The sequence below is a fragment of the Varanus komodoensis genome, unplaced genomic scaffold, assembly GCF_004798865.1.
Source record: "Varanus komodoensis strain SLA01 unplaced genomic scaffold, ASM479886v1 scaffold50, whole genome shotgun sequence".
NCBI lineage: Eukaryota > Metazoa > Chordata > Lepidosauria > Squamata > Varanidae > Varanus > Varanus komodoensis.
In genome coordinates this window covers 1719336-1741436 of record NW_025336088.1, presented here as the reverse complement: position 1 = coordinate 1741436, position 22101 = coordinate 1719336, and the positions used below count along the sequence as shown (strand labels likewise).

The window sequence follows — 22101 nt, the reverse complement described above, 5'->3', positions numbered from 1 at the left end:
GGCCTCCAGAAATGGAGGTTCCCATTAGGGGTCCAGGGAAAAGGCATTCAGAAGCTGCTTTAGAAAGGACTCATAAAACAGCCTGTCTTGTGGCCAGGTCCTCAACTCACGTTCTCCTTTCTGGTGGCTTCACTTGCATGAATAGAAGCTCTCATGGATAACAGGACTTTGGCTAGATAAGTTTTTTGCTGTGAACTGAAGTTGTAAAAATAATATACATTTATGAGGAGATGCAGTCTAGGGTGCTGTGATTTTACTTGGCACAGTTGCCTGAATCATTGTAGTAGTTAAGTGCTTGCTATGGTGGTCTAATTGAAAGGTGGACACACACTCCTGTGGGAATTTGGCACTCCTACTTTTAAAGGAATGCACTCCGGAGAGGAGGCCTTGAAGGACATAATAGCTGAAACAAAGGAATGCCAACTTCATCAGAGAAAGTCTTTTTCTTCTCGTTCTAACGTGCTTTCCTTTCAACCCTCCTTTTGCTCCTACAATTTTAAAATCTTCAGATCATTTCGGTCTAGATCCAGATTCCAAGCCTGAGGCCAGAATCCTTCTGACAACAGGAATCACTGAGAGACAGAAGCAACACTGTAATAATTCTCTGGTGTATATGCAGTCTTGTTTGTTGACCCCTCAGAAGAGAGAGACTGGACCTGAAGTAGATCCATGGGTTTGGTAAATCCTTCAGAAAAGACCCACAATTTTATGGCTTCAGGAGAACGCAGTGACACTTGCCTTCTCAGCCTCATAACCAGGCCCACTGGAAATGCCCCAGTTCACCAGTCTAGAACATTTTCAGTTAAAGGCAATGCCCTCAGGCTGGCCTCACCTCCAAGAGGTTACTCCATAGCAATGCTTTCAGTGGTAGCCCACTAAAGACTGCATGCTGTGCACATAGACCCTTACCGAGATGGCCTGTTTATATGCTCATCTTCCCATCAGCAGGCTTAGGCAGATGAAGCTCAACTAGTACATGCTTGACCAGCCCTGGCTTCTGAATCATGTTCTGTACTTGGTGGCACATTTCAGGGCCATCTGTTCCTCCCTCCCAGCTTGTCTAAAAGCAAAAGGTGCAGATCTCATGTCTGAAGCACATCTGTTAAAGCTCGTGTTCTCTTGCCTGGAAATCCTTCCATGAGACAGATTACACTCATGGCCACTACAGTGGTTCTTGCTGCCATATCATGATAGTATTGCTCACAAATGTCATTACTGCATCCTCCCCAAATAAGGCATCGCTGCTGTGTTGGGAAAACCTCCCTACTTGCAGAGGGACATTCTATTCCAGGATCCTTCAAGGGCCCCAGTAAGAACGATGCCAAGCTGGAGGGTCAGGGCACCCACTCTCATGGATATTGTTAAAAGGTCTGGCCTGCCCAAGCTAGAGCTGAGGACAGTACGCCTAGTGGTAAAACACAGCTTGAATCCAGCAACACTGTTCCAACTGTGTGACTGAACACATCCATTCAGGCATAGTGTAACTAAGGGATGTAAGTACGTAAGGCAAGGATTGATGTATGGAATGGGGCTTTTCATTCCAACAATACAAGTGGCCTAGATGTCCTCCCACAATCATAAGCTTCCCAGGAATTTCACAAGGATCCTACTGTCAATAACAGGAGCTCAGGATACTTCACCCTTTCCCTGGCCAAACGAAAGACTTTGTGCTTGTTTTCCCATCACACAAAGCAAGAGAGCTACAAACAGCCAGTCAGGAAAAAGCAGAGATCACTAGAGGCATCCTATTTTCAGCAATGTTACAACTGGCATGCAATAACTCCTGGTTTCTTCTATTCACTCCACACCTTCTGTGCCAGAGACCTGTGTGGAATCTGAGAGGAGGACATACTCAAAGGTACACTGATGAGGAAACTAGCACTCTGCTTTCATCTAGGCATTTATCCACAAGCCATGCTGCGGTATCCATGTAACGGGCCTTCTTGTGCTTGTACAGATGGAAAGGGGTAAAGTACAAGCAAACAGGAACTCCTTTGCTGGCAACTCCCTGTGCAGGTCAGTGTCAGCCTTAAATTCTCTCCTCCCACACCAGGGTCAAGTACCTTTGAAACTGCATACACACCTCCAGTGTTTCCTTTGTGGAACATGTGACTCCTGGTCAGCCAGTAATTCATCAGTTCCCTGAAAGGGATCAGCACAGAGTCTTAGCTGCTTTCCCCTGGCCTCTTTTTGAATTCCCTGGTCTCTTTCACTTTGTATACTATCCTAAATGTTGTTTCCTTGGTAGCTTTAGAAGAAGCCAGAATGTCAGCCTTCTTGGCCCTTCCTCACCCCTTACGGATAGTGTCTTACTGCAACCTGATACATCTTTCATTTCCAAAGTTAGCACCACTGTTCACCATTCTCAAGAATTCCTTGTGTGTCTATCCTTCCCACCTTTCTGAGTGGGCTTGATGTCTGTAGAACTGTAAAAATGTGTAATCGGGCAGGGAGCAAGAAGTATATTCTCTATTCGTTTTCTTTCAACCAACAGCTATGGGTGAAAAAAGAGTCTAATGTCGTTTTGGCACATTCCAAAGTCCAGCAATGTCACTGAATATTCCACCAGGGCAGTCTGCGCCTCTGCCACTTTCAGCACAATTGTTACCCCGATAGAAATTTCTAGAGCAGCTGCTTGGCTCAGCTCAAACTTAGGAAAACACTACAAATTTTCTGCCTGTGACTTAGTGGAAGCCGCTTTTGGGCAGAGAGGGCTGCAGCAGCCAGTGCCCCTCTTAGCCCTCTTATCTACTATCGACTGCCTGTGCATTTCCCAACATTAATGCCTCCTTGCTTGAACGGGGAGTAGTACATTGGATGCTTGCCCATGTATGGACTTTCTGCACATCTGGCCTTGGCCTTCCACTCTTTGCTAGGGGCTGCTGACATATCTAATTACTGTTTATTCATTTCATTTTTTCATGGTTCTTGGGGTTATCTGCCTGTATCTTGGGAATGAATGGACTGGAGAGGAGGTGCCAGGTCAGAGGGCCTAGTCAAAAACCTGGCCCCTGCCTTGCCCTGGGTGATGAGAGAGGCAGGAAACAAGGTGGATACCTCCTTTACTTTGAACAGAAAGGAACCTTCACAGTGAGTATCCAGGGTTCTGTTTTATTCATGAAGACAAGGATAGAAATCAATCTTGGCAGCCCTGATCTTGGGTAGGAAATCTTAGTGAAAGAGTATTGATGGCTAGGAATAGCAGAACAGCCAGTGTTTGTCCAGTTCAGCATTTTGTTCAGAAGTGGCCAAGTGAGAGTGAATATATTTTGTCCCCAGAATATCTTGTATTCTGAAACTGTACTGCTCTTCTACTTTAAAGGTCCATTTATAAGACCATTGATTTGTCTAATACTATAAACAAAATCTAAGCCAATATCCATTCCTGTACCTTCTTGTACTTTCCCCCATAACTGTTATGTGGAAAATATTTTCTGTCCAGAGCAAATGATTGGATGTATTAATATTGGGAGTAACTAACCTTCAAAGTGATCTTGAGTATGTGGCTTGAAATAGTGAGTGCTGTGCTAAATTTCCTGTTTGGATAAAGTAGCCCAATTGGATGAGGAGGAAGGGTGGAGGAGGGGGGCAATTTGTTTTGTGTCAATATCTGGTTGGCTTTTGCAATAGACACAGTTTAAAACTTTGGTCAAGAACCTTTGCAACAGTTAGGATGATGATCTTACTTCTATCCTTCTCATACATCTGGTTTTCCTAGCTCACTTCCTGAGTCTGAAGGAAATGTGGAAAATGATAGTTTTGATGTGACAGAAAGTCAAGCCCTTATGAGTAGACTGCAGTGGGATGGATCTTCAGACATCTCTCCCTCTGATTCAGCTTCATCAAAAGCAAGTAAGAATATGGGGGAATCATATGAACAGCTGGAGTGCTTTGTGCATGAAGAAGTCTGCCCCAAGATAGTCTTAAGTCATATAATCATGTACTCTCTGTGTGCTGAATAGTGTATTTGCATATTTTTCTTACTTCGTTTAAATCAGAGCAGCCACAACACTGGAATACTGGCCATTGGAAATTCTTACTTGCCCTGTCATTCATACCTGCCCACAACCAGCTTTTCAACTTTTGCCTGTATTGGTCCACTTCACGCTCTCTCTAGCCTGTCTTTGTTGCTTATCCATTACATTTTTAGGGTGGTCAGTGGTAACATTTTTAGCCCAGTGGTCAGCCCTTTAAGGTCCAAAAGTTTTTTGAACCTCAAAGGGCTTTAAAAGACGTGTTTTTTTTTTTATTTGACTAGATTTATAGGATTCCATAAAACTAATTTTCATACTTTCAGTGTGACCATTGAATTCATATAGCCTTGCCCCTTGAGAAGGAACTGGGGAAGCTCCCCTGATTGCTCTGAAAGAGAGGTTGGCTTTTGCTGCTGTTCTTCTCCTGAAGTGCAGAGTGATGGCTGCATCCACCAAACCTTACTAGTACCCTGTGTATAAAAAATTCAGCCCAGAATCCTTTAACATCTTCATGGATTTAGAGCAGACACAAAGACTGCCTGGCAGATTAAACCAAGGTGGGCAATTTCCCCTGTGTATAGAAGGCTAAAAAAATCAACTATTCTGGGTATAGAACATGGGATAGCAGAAAACACAAAGAAAAACAAACATGGGAAGCACTAATAGTATATGGAGTGAGCACATGGAAGACTGAGAAAATGAAGAAGGCGCTCCAGGCCGAATAGTGACATGATATGCACATCACATAAATAGGCAAGATGCAGCAGTTCTACATGGATACAGTTCATATTTGTCTAAGTCTCTTGAATAATACTGGGATGCATGTTCATATCTTGATGACTTGGATAAGAATTGGCCATCACAGATTTATGAACACAGCTAGAACTTGTCCCTTCAAACCTGGTGCTTCTCGGTTGAGGTAGGTCATACACTTGGCCTAAAAATAATCAGGCAATGAGATGCATTTTCAGTTTCATTTTTTTGCATGTATGTATACGTGGATGTATACAGGCACACAGTGGAGGACAGGAACAAGAATCTTGGAAAGGAGGACTTTGATCTGGAAAGAAGCTGGAGTCTGTACAGAAGGTTATGTGCATTTCTTTTCTTGCCACCCCAGGTACCAACAACTCAGAGTCCCGAAAAACCAAAAAGAAGAAACCACATATGAGCCTGGTAGGAGGTGCTCCAGGAATGAGCTCCAGTAAGAAGAAACTGAAGCCTAAACCGCTTGCACCTCCCACTCCCAGTCTCTATGATGACATCAACTGAACACTGGGATGAGAAAATGGAAGGGGGGAATGTGCCCCGGTACCCTTCAGACCCAGTTCATAGGAAAGGAGCTGAACTGCATCTTCTTGTGCACTCTCTCATACACACTTTTTCTAGAAACTAAAGAGAGATGGCTGCATGCCTCCCCTTCTCTCTCTTCTCATGCCTCCAATACACATTGCACAGCCTTTTGTGTCCAGCGGATGAGGAATGAACGGACTGGACTGGTTTCGGTGCAGTGGCACCCACCACTTCTGGGGAAAGGGGGTGGTTTTGAGGCAGGGCCTTGAAGATGGACATTGCCTCCATCAGTCCATTCTTTCTCCCTGTTTCAACACATCTATTTATTGTGATGTTTGTGGATGTCCAATCATGACTATATATACGGTGGCATTCTATTGCTTAGCAACACTGGAGACTGACTGGGCAGAGTAGGCGGGTGTGTATTTCTGCCGTCAGCCTTTTGTCCTGGTTTGGAAGGGCCCAAGGAGGAATGGAGAGCAACTGTGGCCTTTCAGTGCCTGCCCTTCTGTCTCGAAAGTGTCTGCTCCAGTGGCCTCCTTTTTGTTGTGAGAAGTGGCTCAATGCCCTGAGTCAGCCTCTTTCTCTCTGAGCCTTTGCAGTGCTCAGTTGTTTAAAAGGCTGGTTGTGTTGCTGCTGGTCCACTAGCAGGAGTAATGCTCTTATCGCTATGGCAATCCTCAGGCATCTGCACAACCTGAGTAAATTGGGATGGGGCAGAGAGGTTGGACCTGATTTTGTTATGGTCACTATTGCTCCCTTTCAACCATGTCTTCTTCCTCACTAGTAGCATTTCTAAGTTTTTGTACAAAGAAACATTAAGAATGGCTGTGATAAAAATGGGCAATATTTCCCAGTATATGCATGTCAGGAAGTTGGTGCAGCGATTGGCTTCCTAACTCGTGCATTGGGCACAAATCTTCATTTGCCCAATCTTGACGAGCCAGTACTAAGACTTGCATTGGTTTATACACATCTTGTATGTAAGTATGAATCTTCATACATCCCTGAAAACTGGGTGTACATTGGAATATTTGGTGAACTTTAAATAGCTCTATTTAACATTCCACAGAAGCTCATGGAGGCCAGGCAGGAGAGCCATTTTTTGTGGTCTGTCAGCTGTTAGTCTTTAATTCTTCCCTATCGCAGTATGTGTGGTGGATAGACTTAGCCAGTCTGGGTCAATGAATCTAAACAAACCATGTTAGAGTACTGGAGCCAAGCTTGGCAGGCACAGGTGGTGGTAGGTGGGGATGGCAAATGTATACTTTAGGTGAGTAATCATATTGTCTTTTGCCTGCCTGCCTGCCTGCCTGTATAGACTCTCCTCTCCACCTCATTCCTGGCCCCAGTTTTATTCCCTATACAAACACCTGCAGTTTTAATCTAGTTCAATAAATCATGGTCCTATATTGTGTGGAGTCTTGAAATGGCAGAACTACCACCAGAGCTGCAGCATAGCTCTTTTCCTTAAAAAAAAAAAAAAAAACAAGGTTGAGAATGGTGGAAGACACCTGCTTCCCAACAGACTGTCCAGAAGCCACACAACTTTTTCTGAACATACAGAAGGGAATTTCTTGCATAGTCGTCTCGTTTTAGAAAATTGTTTCAATTTACATGTGAAAAAGGGTTTTTCTCCTGCAGCCGTGCTGTTGTGGCTGTGCACAAGCCTACTTCAGGTAAGACAACAGGCCGGTTTTAGTGATGCAGTAACTTGTGCATTAGGCACCAAGGCCATACTGAAGTCTGCTGCTTGTGCTGGCTCTTTGGATGGGGCTACCTATTCTTAACTGAAGTTCTACTCTTCCCCCCCACCCCCCTTTCCCCATTTCTCTTAAAACTGAAAAAGCTTGTTTGGTACTGGTGAAGGTCTGCCCTTGCCACTTCTAAGATCCATGAGCTTAATTATCTAGTGAGAAGCTCTGTAGGTGACTACCACCTACACCCTTGAAATGGAGTATTTTCACCATGTGTTTTTATGGAAAGTCTTGAAGGACCTGTTATGTTTCAGTCTCCTCCCCTAGTGCCTCACACCTTTCTCTGGTGCTCTTAGAGGCTGTGGGAACCCAAATCCTGTTAGCTGTATTTCCTTACTGCTGAATCTATTGCACCTATAACCATCAAACAGAACAGTCATGTGACTGATGATGGCCCAAGCTGTTATCAGGTCTATGAAGCCTGGAATGCTCTATCCAACGAATTAACACTACTATGATACAGCTGTTTTTTCCTCCTCCTTCCCGCTGCACTTTCTTTGCCTGCGTAAAGACTTATGTAATATGCAGAGAGGGTGTACTCAGGGACTAAATCAGCGCTTCCTGATGGTTGTTCAGGAAGGTGGAGACAGAAAGCCTAAACCCAAGGAGGGATACAAAGCAAAGCAAGCAAATCAGCTTCCAAAAGTATGATTCCATTTTTCATTACTGCAGTCAGCAAAACAGCAATCCTGCATTGTTTAGAACCTAGACTTCATGCTGTGCTTTTAGTAAATATTTATGAAAATATTACAGTTATATGAGCATGGCTCAGGGGGAAAAATCTGCCCAGCACTGCTTTTAACTGAATTTTTTGAATCTAATCTTGTCAAAGGGAGAGAGGTACACTTGTTCCTAACTAAGATCAGTTAACCTTCTCCAACAGCCAGTAGCTACCAAGGTATAAATTATGCGCTCCTGAAAAAGTTTGCCACCTTAGCTTAAGTACCACAGTAATGCAAAAGTAGCCAGAGTGAGGGGGAGGATAAGAGGCTCAGCCTCCATGGTTGCAACTGAAACCATTGGGATCATGTTGCAGGCAGCTTTGTTAGTATAGCATCTGGGGAATTTTGAGTATTAATTTAGCAATGGGGAGGATGACACAGATCTTTTTATATATGGCTCTATCTGCACTTGCACCCCCTTTTTTTTAAAGGTAGGCCTGTTTCACTTGAAGAAAAAACAACTGTATTCTATCATGAGTGGATTGATGAGAGGTTTTTAATTTGTTGATAATGTACAAACTGCACCTGTGACTTTTTTGAACATGTGCAGAAATCATTGGAGTAAGTACTGTACTGTGATCTGATTTTTTAAAAAAATGTTTTGTTTTGTGTATCTCAGCCTGTACAGGTAGGTAGATTTTTTTTAAATAAACTGTCAGATCTGTAATATTTCTTCCCATCCATGCATTGTGAAATGCCTGTGTAAATAAACTGCAACTGCTTGGTATGTCTTCAAGTTTTTCTTGGATTTGCTGGGTTGCCAAAGATGGTAACTGCTTATTAGTTTTAAAGTAGTGTTGTTTGGATTGCTTGCTTTATGCCTAGCTTAGATTGCAGTGAGTAACTACATATTGCAAAGGTACCAGTGAATCCTGGTCTTTGGTTTTAAGAAAAGACGCAAACCCTAACAATTTGAATCTTGTCTGAAATACTGAATAATGATAGGCGGTTGACCTAAAGATATTTAAGAAATTGTCAAGATAGTTTTCTTTCCAAAAGTTTAATGTTAGTCAAGTCTCCTCGTTTAGATTCTATTTTCAATGCAAAGACGTTGTAACACTGAAGTACAATATGAATGTATCCACATAGGTACCTTGAAAATACTGTATCTGTGTACATGCAAAAGTAGAAAAGGAGGCTTGAAAAGAGAATGCTTGCTGATATCTTGGAAGCCAGAGAGCAACAGCTTCATGTGGGTTGGACAGCAAGTGGCTGCAGTAACTGGCAAAGCTCCTGGACTAAGCTTGTATTTACTTAGCTCAGTTAAGTTATGCAGCTTGGTACAGAATTTAGATATAAGTAGAATATGGAGCATTTGTGCAAGTAATTACTGAAGAACAACAGCCTTCTAAACCATGTTTTTTAAGCTGTATTTGCCAAGTTCAATGGTATGAAAAGCCCATTTCTTTATGTAAGTACTCTTACAGATACATTTGGCTATACTAAACGCTGATGCTCTCAGCCTCTACATCAGTCTTCCAAGTAAGTCCACAATGTTAATATAACCAGAAGCATTTAACTTGCCTACTTAGTATGAAAAAAGAGAAAAATACACCCCACCTCCCTTCCCATTTACAAAAGCTTATCAAGTCACTTAGAAGGCATTCATATTTGCACCAGGTGACTGTGGTAGTGGTTATTTACAAGCTTGCTTTTACGTCACTGTTGCCCAAATTGAAATTTGGACAGACTACAGAAACAGCTTCCTAAAAATATGCATGAGTTTTACAAGAATACATTTCAGGTGACAGATGTCAAGCATAGGTTTACTTAAAGCCTAATTTCTGGCAGCCATTTTAATAAAATGTCTTGATTTTAAAACAAAAGCAACAGTAAAAATAGAGACTGGTTCTGAGCAGTCGTGGATCATTTACTTGGCACTCATAAGCTTCAAACATTTTCTGATACAGTTGTTATTCAAGTATATCTCTGCAAGAACGAGGTCTAGAAATGTAATAACCCAACCCACTTCAAAGCATGTGAGAATTAAAACACTTTTATAAGCTTAGAGAGAGCTTGGTGCATGGATTTTAGCTCACCTAATTCCAGTCTTTGTGTCTTCAATGGTTAAGTATTGTTTCTCTCAGAAGATGGAAAATCCAGTTCACAAAAGTGTCTGGCTTCTATTAGATTAGATTAGTTGCGAATACTTTTGGCTTTAATACTTGTAGCAACTGTAAGTGACCCAAGCCAGAATTACCTCCAGACTAATGGGTGGCACTTATACTAGCATGTACCCATACAAAAGATGCACAACCAAAACTGGACATGAGGTCTCAAGCACAGCCTGGGATATGCCTCTCTTGTGGCCAAAGTAAGACTAACTGCATCCCCACTACAACTTCTGCAAGTATGTATAGGCATATGGTCTTTCCAATAGCAGACATGTGAGGCCATTGCTAATCTGAATTCTGTCCACCTAAAGTGTGTCCAGGAGTCTTTGGTACACAGCTAACTAATCCATGGTTTGAAGGTACATATGTATTGTGCATGGAAGGGCGGAGGGCAGAAGGCAGGTATTCCATTTTTTCAACTGCACCAAAAGTGAAAGCAGTTGTAGATATGAGTAGATGCACTGACATTTGTAGAGAGCACACTAGGTCATCTCATATCTACAGTGCAATTGATTACCATTGAGTGGGCAGAAATACATGCCAAGGTCATCTTTTCATGCTTCCTAGTGCAACAGCAACTAATTAAGCGAATAATCACGCTAGAAGCCCCTTTCTTCTATTGCAGAACTCAAGGAAGCCTGCGCCTAAAGGACAAGAGCTTGACTTCAATCAGGCTCTATAAAGGCCATCATTAGCAAGTTCCACATCCTCGTTGTGTCTATATAATCATGTTTTTCTTCACATATTTTCCTCAAATCACAGAATCAAGAAGACATGAGACTAACATCTTAATGGCTAAGATCTCAGTTGTTTGCACAGGTAGCAGGAAAGCAAAGTGATCTATATTGCCTTGCTCTTCTACACTTATCCCATTTTCAAATACCAACAGTGGAAAAAAACAAAAGTACACCCAACGTTGTAACTAAAGGCAATGCAGAAAGGGGGAAAAACCTAAAGGTGGTCTGTGGAGGCTTTTTGTCTCATCAGAAAGAATTTTGGATAAGTGCTTTCCTTGTTAGTTACGAGTTATCAGCAAGTGGAATTACAGGACAAAGAGGATTTGGTTTAAGGGACAACTGAGACTCCTCCCTCTCCTGTTGCTGCTCATCGTCCATACATTCCAAATACAAGGAAACTAAAACATACAGTCACCCCAACTAAGGAAATGGTAGCGGGGGCAGTGAATAACTGCCGGTTATTGATGCGAAAAAACCAGATGACTGCCAGCATAAACATAAAAAAGGGAAGCATCAAGTCAGCCACGCTCAAAGATATACCCCCGTCTTCTGGTGGTGCAGCCACAGTATTGGGCGTGGCGGAAACAGTGGCCTGAGAGAGATGGCAGTGGATTACACAGTTATCCAGGATGTTGAGGGAGCGGAGACTCCTAGTCTGGTCCTGGAGAACCTGGCCCTGGTAGATAAATTTCATCTGACATTCCTGGCCAGGGAAGTATTTGCTATAAAAGGAAACGACAAGATGTAAACATGCAGATCAGACAAAGAACATCTTGACATATCTGTTACATTTGTATGCCACCCCATAGCCTAAGGGCTGTCTGGCCAACTCACAAAAACAAGCAGCAACATAAAGCATAAAACCGTAAGATTAAACTAGTAAATCAAGTACATCCTAAAATCCAAAAAATATCAAGTGGAGAACAAATGCACAGAACAATAAAAACAGGCAGTAAAAATAACGTAATAAAACCAGACGCTATACTAAAGTGTAGAATAAAAAACATTGTTACCTGGTGAAAGAAACTGAGCAGTGATGGGGGCCAATCAGAGCTGCTGAGCAACAGCATTCCAAAGGCAAGCCACAATAACAGAAAAAGCCCCTTTCCTTGCCATTCCCACCCCTTTATAAAGCTTTAAGTAACAAAGCAGTTCAATATCTGTAAGTAGCAATTTCCATGTGGATGCAGAGAGGAATGTGAGGTGCATGAAACAGGAAAAATCCCAGAAAATTCAAGGCCTATAGCCTTGCCTCCTTCCATCAGTGCTGTTTAATACTGTGCACCAAGTCTCTTGCTACTGAAAGTGGCTAGATATTATCAGCAACCTCTGCCATGATTCCTTTCAAACAGCAGTGCTATGGGGCAGACATGTTCATGGGGTGGACGCATTAGGAGCGGGAAGACTTTTATTTCCTACAGAAAAGTTTCCATTTCAGTCATAATGCTGGATGGATGCCAACTGAAAATAAAATGCTAGACACACTTGGCAGCTTCAAAGTTGCAGCTGAGTAGTTACCAGCAAATCTTTGGTTTACTAAATTTATTAGTGTGTCAGGTTTTCAGCACATGTGTCTTAAACAATGTAAGGGAGGGTTTATCTTTAAGGTTTGAGAAATATTCCAATAAATAATCTACATAACATTTATATCATATTAAATGTGCTTTTTCACTCAAAATTTAAAGTCAAGCACTTGTGGATTATTGGGACAAAAAATAACTTGGAGTACAATTTTAGCTTTGTCCTTTATTGAATTCAGGTTAAAAACATACTAAATTTGATCACTCTAGAGTAGGGGTCCTCAAACTTTTTGAATAGGGGGCCAGTTGAAAGGTGCCAGGGATGGGTGTGGGCCGCCAAGGCGGTGTGGGCAGGGGGCGCAGGCCGGGCAGAGTGCACGCAGAAAGGCAGGGGCATGCATGCGCAGAGATCATTTTCTCCCAACGAGTCCAAAACGATCTTCTTGCAAGCAAGCCGGCACCTTGTCACACGCATGCGCGCGCGCGCCTGGCGAGCTATGGCGGGCTGGTTCAATGGGCATGGCAGGCCAGATCCAGCCCGCAGGCCGTAGTTTGAGGACCCATGCTCTAGAGGGACCAACCCAGTGCCCTCCAGCTGTGCTGACCTTTAAATCCCACCAGCCCCAGGCAGCATGGTCAACAGGCAGAAATATTTGCAGTTGTATTCCAAACATCTGAAAGGCACCAAGTTGGAGAAGGTGGTTCAAAGGCACCAGGTTATTTTCCAGTACAAATATTTTCCTATGCAGATGAACCTAATTCTTCCAGAAAATTTCCTGATTCACAAAATTCACATCTGTACCAAACATTACAGAAACATCTACACTTGAACCACGCAAACAATGACAATTGCACTTCTCCTACATTCTGCCAGCAGTCAGCCATTTTTTAGCCAATAGAATGCAAAAGAATAAAGGCCCTTCTACTAGCCTGCATTTGACCAATCCTTTTTATACATACAAGGAAGAAAAAGGCAACATTTTAACTTATTTTTATGCTCTGCCAGTCACTTTTCAGTACGGAGGAACACTTAGGAAAAACAATGAGACAAAAACAAAGAGAGGTACCCCATTTACTTAAGAGACAAACATTTATTTGCATGTTCCTATTCTTTCCCTTTTTCTATTTTGCCCTGGCTTTCCGACTACAAACTCACAAGGGAGGGATCTTTTATATTGGTAACACACTGAGGGATCTTTTATATTGGTAACACATTCCACAATTATCAGATGAAATTGGTGAGAATGACCCACCTCTTAAATATTACCAGATGCAAGGATAAGTTACATGTCCAATTAACTATTGATTATGCAATGTCCATGAAATAATCTTCCCTTTTCTCATACCTACATCTGTGAATGCTCCAAGAGTTCAAGACACAAATGCCACGATGAGTGAGATCCATCACTGTATTAGCCAAGATGCAAAGGAGTGCCAGTTTGGGTTGTTATTCCTATGAAAATTGCTATGTTCAAATCACCCAAGCAGGGCTAGACAAATAGTTCACAGTTGATGCTGGTGCCTAGTATTTTTCAGGAGACAAGATCAATTATTTTTTTGCATGCAAACTCTACATAGGGTTTACCAAATACTACAGTTTTTAAGGCTTTCAGGCACTGGGAGTTCTTATCCCCCTAAGCCCATTGTATCCATATACTGGGCAAGATGTATAAGAAACAGCAGCTGGTGAAGCAACCTCATGATGAGGAGTATGAACTGTGAGCCTGCAGCTTCCTAGTTCAAAGCTCACATTGGCCATGAGCTGGTAGCCAAGCTACTACCTGCAAGTCCACGTGGCCCATCTTTCATGTCATCATACAGATTATCAACATTATTTCTATCAAGTGCTGCATATATTCTAAACTGCTCTATAATTCTGAAATTTTGTTAAGATGACATCTAACAATGTGAGAGCACTTGCAGTGGCTTTTTGTTCTCAAAGGAGGAGGTTTTTGCTCAAGGATTTTTACTGTATGTGATGGATTCTTTTAACTGCAACTAGTTTGCTATCCTGCATCCCATTTATCAAATTATGTTTTTGTCATGGTTTGAGTAATACCTGTGCAAGAACTGCTCTTGGCTTTTATTTTCGCACTGATAACTTAGTACTGTTGTTAAGGCTTATTTATAGTCAAAGCACATAACATTGAATTACTTGCTTTAAATGTAAAGCAAGCCACTGCAGTGGGTGTGGCATTCCAACTCAGATTTTTCCTGCTTCCTTCATTTCTATATTGGATTTGATGATCTTTGCAAAAACCAACTACAGAGAAGTGTTCTTCAGAAAAAGAAAAAAATCAGGTCTGTGTATGTCCATTCATGTCCTATGACACTCACCTCTTGAGAACACCAATGGTGTCTTCTGGCTTCACAATGGCCACCTCTTCTGTGTCATTTAGGAATTTAAGGCGCACCTTAATAAACCCTGAGTTTGGCTCACTCTCCTCCATGACTGGTACCATTTGTGAAGTTCTCTGGTTCTGCTGGGATACAGCCTCAACAGCAAAGGTCCTTTGAGGAAGACCCTGAATATCCAATAGACTATCTAACGCAGCATCTGAACCACTGCTATCTCCTTGCTCAACTGAAGAGCCAGAGTCAGAAGCAGGATCTTCATCTGCTTTCTCTTCAAGACCTTCTGCAGCAACCTGAGGCTCAGATTGTTCTGACACAGAATTCCCCACATAGCGTTCAATGGGACTCAGGTGGATCACTGATGAATCTCCAGGGGCCACAACAGTTTCCAGAAGAGTGCTACTGCCATCTGCAACATATGTGGAAAGCCAGGCCAGGACCAAGGCCATAATAAGGACCACAATACCAACCACTATGGTCACCTCATCCCCTACACCTTCAATGATGGTCACTTCAGGGGGCTCCATCTCTTGGTTTCAGCTAAAAGAAGAAGGAAAAAGAAGGATGGAAACTCAGTTCTCCCTCAGTAAATATAGAGGGAATCCACTTAGGACTGCAGCTGCACATCTCACTGCATTTAAATCAGGAGGAAAATGTGTGCACACTGGGTTCTTTGCCCATGATAGGGAGACCTGTTATTCTTAGGGACAGGAACCCATTTCTATTGATGTTATTTTCATACCCAATAACTCTGGGGGGTATGCAATAATTAATGCAACATGATACCTTTCCTTCCTTAAAATTAAATGACAGACATCAGAGTCAGAGGAGTCCAACAGGTGGGTCTTGACTTAGACCGGGGTTATTCAGTAATGCACTCAATGAGGCTTGGGCAGTTGATATCTCAGTCTGTTACTACAACTCTTAAAGAGGAACGGCAGTGATCTTTTTCAACACAGTATTGAAAGCAGAAATAGAGTAATGAATAAAATGTTTTAAAATAATTTCATGGAATTATTAATCTATAGTAAGGAAAGCGGAGTCTGTCTGCACCACAGCTCCAATACAGTGAACAATCTTATTTGGAATGTTAAACACATTACTTAATGTTAACTTTAATATGTCTCTGTGTTTGAAACCTTCAGTCACTAGGTGGAAGACTAGTTATCCCGTAGTCAATAAATGTGAAGCCATGAGCAGTCTGAGGGACAATGTTACATAGTTGCCCCTCCCCTGTTGTAGGGAAGCCCTTCTCTGCGCAGGAGAATAGAGTGGACAGACCCCCATGGGGGCAGTGCACCAAAGCAGAGGCCATGCCTAGAGGTGCCAGCAGGAACAGCGCACTCAAATAGGCAGGCACACTATGTCAAACTTTGTCAGACAGAGTCAGGTGTGACTTTGCCTGAAGATTGGATCCCACTAAAGGCTACCTGAACCCATGCAAAGCCATGCATTCACTAGTAATAGTGGTGTTTTTTTTTAACTTACCAATAAAGAGCTAGATCTAATATTTGTAGCAGTGGATCTGGAGTCAAAATTTATGGAATGACGTTTTGCTTTCACCACTAGACTTTAACAGGTACAGATTCACCTAAGGTACATTGTGTCCTCTTGCCATGTTAGTCTTCCTGTCCAAAAAACAATTAAAATAAAACAATAATAATACAATTGCCTCTAAATTTAAGTTTGTAGCAGATTTTTTTTCATTTGCCAGAAACATGTTGTGCTACTGTTTTGAAATGGGTTTTTAAACTATGTTTCAGTCCTATTCAAGGTGCTAATTTTGATCTATAATATTTTAAATTGCTAGAGCTCAGTAGTGTGGGTGGTGGGTAGAACACTGAACTTGAAAACCAGAGAGCTATGATAGAAAGCCGTTCCTTCCTACTTGCCACCTTTGTTACTGATCTTACTCCTGTGCCTTGAATAGCAATCCAACATGTATAAATTGATCAAATCTAGTTGTTCCCACCACTTATTTCTAAGCCAGGAAAAGGAGTATACTTCCTGTTTATCAGACTGATTTTAAAGGTGCACGGCCAGAAAAATAAGTAGCTGTACATACCTGCATCCTGCTGGGATTTCTAAAATTGCCCCAGAACATCCTCTTGTGCATAGCTGAGAAAACCTGCAGGCTCATAAACCAATGATGAAGAACCTATTGCCCTCCAGATGCTCTTTCATCCACTCCAGCTAGCATGGCCAATGGTCAGGGACAATGGGAGCTGGAATTCAACAACAACTGCTGGGCCACTGCTCCCCCACAATTTTGTATGTACATGAAGCATACAAAAAAACAGGCTGCTAGGAGGTCACTGAAGCAAACTGAAAGTTGGAGTTCATATTTTGCCAACCCTTGAAAAGGGAAATAGTGAGGGACATGCACCTTAGAATGAAAACAGCAACTAGTTTGACCATGTGTTCCTCCCTTTTGACAAGTTATCTAGTGTCTCTGTGTGATCTTTCCAGCAGCATTCAAAACTAAGCAGATATCTGAAGCCCAACAAAGAAAGTATTTTTGTCTGCATTAGCCAAATTCTGCTTTTTCTGAAACTGCCTCGAGTTTGCTTCGCCTTGTCCTGGCCTTACGATAGGCACTGCAGCAAACGTGTCATATATCCTATTCCCCAGTTCCTCTGGTATGCCTTGATGTTCCGCATTCCCCGTCTATTAGACCCAGTTCCAGTGAAATATACCTCCCCGACACTGACTTCCACGAGCGTTGCTCCTGCCCTTCCGTGCGCTCAGACGGTCCTGCCACCCCATGCCGTTTTTTTAAGACGCCCTACAGCGTGTGCAGGAGGCAGAGCTGGTGGTCTCCGCACCCCGGGCGGGCCCTGGGGGGCGGCGGCGCAAGAGGATGGCTAAGGGCATTGCGAGGTAGCAGAAAGCAGGCAGGGTCAATCATATACAAAAAGAAAGTGACCAGTAGGGGAAAAGGTGTCCGATGGAGCCAAAAGGGGCTTTAAAGGCTTATACGGGGGGCGGGGGGACCAAACAAAGGGAGGGGAGGTCCCAAGAAGGGGCCCTGGGCAAGTTTGCAGCAGAGGCTCCATGGGGGGGAGCAGAGGGGGCAGACGGAATATTGCTAAGGAGGGGGTGCAGGAGGGGCGGAAATGCGGCGGGGCGAGGCGCGCACAAAGACCTGCCACTCACCTGCCATTCCCCAAAGTCCCTTTTCCCCCTCATGCTGAAGGTGGACGTCACTAACGACCTGCGGCGCGTCACTTCGGCGCGCGCGGAACTGCCCTGTTAGAAGGCCTGTTGCCATAGCGGCGGCTACGTAACCGGTCAGTGGCGTTAACACTGTGCGTCGAAGCTTCCTCCCCCCCACTCCCAATTTTACTTACTTAAAATAGATTTTATTTCTGCTTGTAAGGTAGGAAACTTATACAGAGAGCTCGTTTTGTTTCCCTGTTATATAAAGCCAACTACATTGCCCTCATGCCATGGGACGACCTGTGTGTAAAATCCGGACCTGGTCTTGGCCTGTTTTCCGGGCTCCTGCCGGAGGGTCTTCTTTCATGGGAGCGGGGGGCTCGGTGGGGACAGGCGGAGCAGCCCGCCGTTTCAGCGCGAGTGTGAGTTGGCAGCATCAGCGGCAGTAATGGGTGCCTTTTCAAGCGAGTTTCTATTTAGATGCCATCTAATTTGGATTGTTAAAACCTTAAACGCGACAAATCAAGAAGCGGTTTCTGTATAACAAACTGCAAGCAGGGGGCTTTGTACGGGGATATTTTTTCCTAGAAATCCAAACCAGGTGCCATCTCTTAAAGTAAAATAAGAACAATACAGATGAGTTCCATGGCAAAGTCGCCTTAAACCACTCTTTCCCAGGCGCAGCTCACCCCCAAACGGATAATTTTCTTTTCTTGTCTCTGACTTATGGCAACTCTATCAATGAATGCCCTCCACAATGTCGTGTTTTGTAAACCACGTTGTGGCTTTCTTTATGGAATCAGTCCATCTCATATCTGACCTTCCTTATCTTCTGCCTTTAAGAATGAAGTTTTCCAAACAAAATAATACCCAAGTTTGCTGTGTTGGCGCTCAATTTACAAAATGGTTATGCATGCTAGAATATCATCCAAAACTCTCTGTACCTGAGATCATCACACACAGAGATGGAAAAATGTTTCTTGAAGGCATAAAACTTGAAAACTGCTAACCAACAAAATGAAGAAAGTGCAGAGAAAGTCCAATACTCATTCCATTCATAAATTGCCCCAGTGCTAACATGAGTTCATGTTACATTCAGCTGCACCTATACCAAGAGTCCTCAAACTTTTTGTACCAATGTCCACATTTGGATTTTTGGTAGTACTACTACTTTCACAAAGTAGTTCTCAAGGAGGTCTTGCCCATTCACAAAATGGCTACAATGGCTACACAACGTGGCTATTTCTCTGAAGGCTCACTAAAAAAGTGATTTGCTCAAGTACTTAAGTCCAAAGTAAATGTAGAATCTGAGCTCCATGTCACAAAACCATCTTTTGAACACCCATTGTACAGAACAAAAATTGAAGAGGCTCAGAGACAAATAGGTTGGTAAATAAACTGCATGATAAATATAGAACAGAGGTTGGATCTGAGTTCCTGATGCCAAAACACATATTTGTCCTCACAAAGCACAGCATACTCATTTAAAGAATGCAACCTGCTGTTGCCCAGAGAAACACAGCCAAAACTTATTACACCAAAACATCTCCCAAAGCACACTCAAACATCACAGGGAACACCTGTTGCTCTATCCCTGCACTGCCATCTTTTTTTTTTTTTTTTTTTATTCTCAGGAACTTGGCAAACTTCAAAGCCTGGGCCACAGCCAGTTTTTATTTCTTAGGAATGCCTCTGAGGCTCATGTCTCATGGAAAGCATTCTTGGAAATAAGGATGGCTTGCAGGTTCTAAACATGCATAGGATGCAACTTAAATGTTTTATTGCAGCATTATTGTTACATAGTTTGCTTGTCATATGCTGCCTGGCACTCTTTAGAGGTAAGGCAGGATGCAACATTAATGTAAATAAATGAAAGTATGCAATAAAACTCCTGATTGAATTGGGTTAAGTGTGGCTGTTTCATTCTTATTTCTTGGTTAGTGGGACTGGGCTCTAGAGTGAAAATCACAGGTGCCACCAAGTGCAGGCTAGAGCCAAAAGAACCTGCTTTCTATTGGATGTGGGTTGGAGCATCCCAGTCTTCTGGGTCACTCTCTAGAACACCAGCAAATGAATTTACATAAGCAAAGTCTCCATTTTCTGTGTCAGTGCTGAACCAATGTATTGTTTTAAATTATAATATTGTGATACTACACATCTGTATACACATAGAAGTACACATTTGTAATATTTTACAGAGGAGCAAGCAAACCTATTCCTGCATGCCTTCCAAGTTGACACTAAAACTTCTCTTTGGGTGCTGACTTCTGAAATGTGTTTTTACTACTGCTATTTTTATTCAGTTTTTGAATTGCTTAGCACTGTTTTGATTAATGCTTAGCACTGTTTTGATTAATGTGCGTTTTGCTTAACATGGTAAAATTAATTGTGATAATCACTTGATATATGTGGCAGAGTTTTAATTAATGTGCCTTTTTAACTTTTCCATGAACAGTCATGGGCATGATGAAGTCATTCCTCCCACCCAACCATGATCTCAGGGCTCCTGCAAGGCTGATGTCAGTGGTGTTTGGATTATGTTATGTTAGTTATGAAGTCATGCCTGATCCATCACAACCCCATGAACAACATTCCTCCAGGCTCTCCTGTCCTCCACCATCCCCCAGAGTTCACCTAACCTCACACCGACTGCTTCAGTAATTCCATCTAGCCAACTCATCCTCTGCCATCCCCTTCTTCTTTTGCCGTCAACTGTTGCCAACATCAGGGTCTTCTCTAGTGGGTCCTTCCTTTTCATTAGGTGGCCAAAGTATTTGAGTTTCATCTTCAGTATCTGGCCTTCTAAAGAGCAGTCAGGGTTGTATAGAGCTTGTCCATCTTTGGCTGCAGAGCACATAGTCAATCTGATTTCTGTGTTGACCATCGGGTGATGTCCATGTGTAGAGTCGTCTCTTGGGTTGTTGGAAAAGAGTGTTTGCTATGACCAGTGTGTTCTCTTGACAAAATTCTGCCAGCCTTTGCCCTGCTTCATTTTTTACTCCAAGGCCAAACTTGCCTGTTACTCCCATTATCTTTTGGCTTCCTACTTTAGCATTCCTATTCCCTATGATGATAAGGACACCATTTTTGGTGTTTATTTCTATAAGGTGTTGTAGGCCTTCATAGAACTGGTCCAATTCAGCCTCTTCAGCATCAGTGCTTGGGGCATAGACTTGAACTACTGTGATGTTGAATGGTTTGCCTTGGATTCAAACTGAGATCCTTCTGTCATTTTGGAGATTGTATCCCAGTACTGCTTTTCCTACTCTTTTATTGATTATGAAGGCTACTCCATTTCTTCTGAGGGATTTTTGCCCACAGTAGTATACCTGATGGTCATCTGAATTAAATTCACCCATTCCTGTCCATTTTAGTTGGCTTATTCCCAAAATATTCAGTCTTGTCATCTCATGTTTGACCACATCCAGCTTACTTTGATTCATAGATCTTACATTCCAGGTTCCTATGCAGTATTGTTCTTTACAGCAGTACTAGTATCACTACCAGATACCTCCACAACTTAGTTTCCTTTTGGCTTTGATCCAGTCACTTCATTCTTTCTGGTGCTACTAGTACTAGCCCTCTACTCTTCCTCAGTAGCACATTGGACACCTTCCGATCTAAGGGGCTCATCTTTTGGTGTCATATCTTTTTGCCTCTTGGTACTGTCCATGGGGTTTTCATGGCAAAGATACTGGAGTGGGTTGCCATTTCCTTCTCCAGTGGATCACCTTTTTTCAGAGCTCTCTGCTCTGACCTGACCATCTCGGGTGCCCCTGCATGGAATGGCTCATAGCTCCATTGTGCTACACAAGCCCCTTTGCCACGGCAAGGCAGTGATCCATAAAGGGGTGTTTGTATTACAAACTCCAATTATTCGTCATAAGTTTTAGAACCTATTTACCATGTCAAAGAATCAGAGCACCAGACTATCAATAAAAAAAAGGAAGGTAATATCCTTAGATGCAAAACTTGATATAATTAAAAGATTTAAAAGTGGTGAAAGTAAAACTAAGATTGTAAGCAAATTTGGATTTAATGAGTCAATAATACAGACAATTTTAACCAAAGCTGAAGAGTATTCCAAGCTACGTAAAGTTGCATCTACATCTGCAAGTATGCAATGCACATGTAACCGAAGTGCATTAACGATTGAAATGGAAGATTTGTTAATTACTTGGCTGGAAAATTTTAATCAAAAGAGAATTCTGATTAGCACACTTGACATCGAAGTCAAGTCTCTTTTCAAAACTCGGAGAATAAAGCAGTACCACATGATGAATTGTTAATACAGTAATCAATTATGGATGAATTGTAATTTGTACCATTGATTATTAGATTTGATTAACATGGTTTTGACATATGCAGCAATATTGTGTGATCAATTAACAGCGTTAATCAAGGGACATCTGTATTATACTGTTTGAAATATATCGAAATTCTTCTTTGTGGTCTCTGTGCATCACACAT

General features: G+C 42.4%; 2 protein-coding genes across 6 annotated transcripts in view; one reads left to right on the top strand and one right to left on the bottom strand.

Annotated features, from left to right (window-relative positions):
- Positions 1-8473, top strand: part of ATXN7L3 (ataxin 7 like 3) — a 32897-nt gene extending 24424 nt beyond the window's left edge. For all 3 annotated transcript variants that reach the window (XM_044447022.1, XM_044447023.1, XM_044447020.1), the window contains exons 12-13: positions 3719-3852; positions 5095-8473. In XM_044447022.1, coding sequence (XP_044302957.1) covers positions 3719-3852; positions 5095-5246 — 286 coding nt within the window. In that variant the 3' untranslated portion in view covers positions 5247-8473. The remainder of the gene's footprint in view (positions 1-3718; positions 3853-5094) is intronic.
- Positions 8474-8730: 257 nt separating this feature from the next.
- TMUB2 (transmembrane and ubiquitin like domain containing 2) lies at positions 8731-17700 on the bottom strand. Of its 3 annotated transcripts, none has more exons than XM_044447024.1 (4): positions 17629-17700; positions 15961-16100; positions 14455-15012; positions 8731-11319 (listed from the first exon to the last, which is right to left on the bottom strand). In XM_044447024.1, the coding sequence occupies exons 3-4, from the start codon at positions 14997-14999 to the stop codon at positions 10965-10967; spliced, it is 900 nt and encodes a 299-aa protein (XP_044302959.1). In that variant the 5' UTR covers positions 15000-15012; positions 15961-16100; positions 17629-17700; the 3' UTR covers positions 8731-10964. The 3 variants fall into 3 exon arrangements, with proteins under 3 accessions (XP_044302959.1, XP_044302960.1, XP_044302961.1); XM_044447025.1 differs by lacking the exon at positions 17629-17700 and adding an exon at positions 16538-17529; XM_044447026.1 differs by lacking the exon at positions 15961-16100 and having other exon boundaries at positions 17629-17672.
- Between the last annotated feature and the right edge of the window lie 4401 nt (positions 17701-22101).

Excerpts from the sequence above, each read along its gene's own strand:
- TMUB2 (XM_044447024.1), bottom strand. The coding sequence starts at position 14,999 with ATGGAGCCCCCTGAAGTGACCATCATTGAAGGTGTAGGGGATGAGGTG. Across the intron at positions 11,320-14,454 it reads ACCATTGGTGTTCTCAAGAG|CAAATACTTCCCTGGCCAGG; the intron begins GTGAGTGTCATA and ends TTCCTTTTATAG.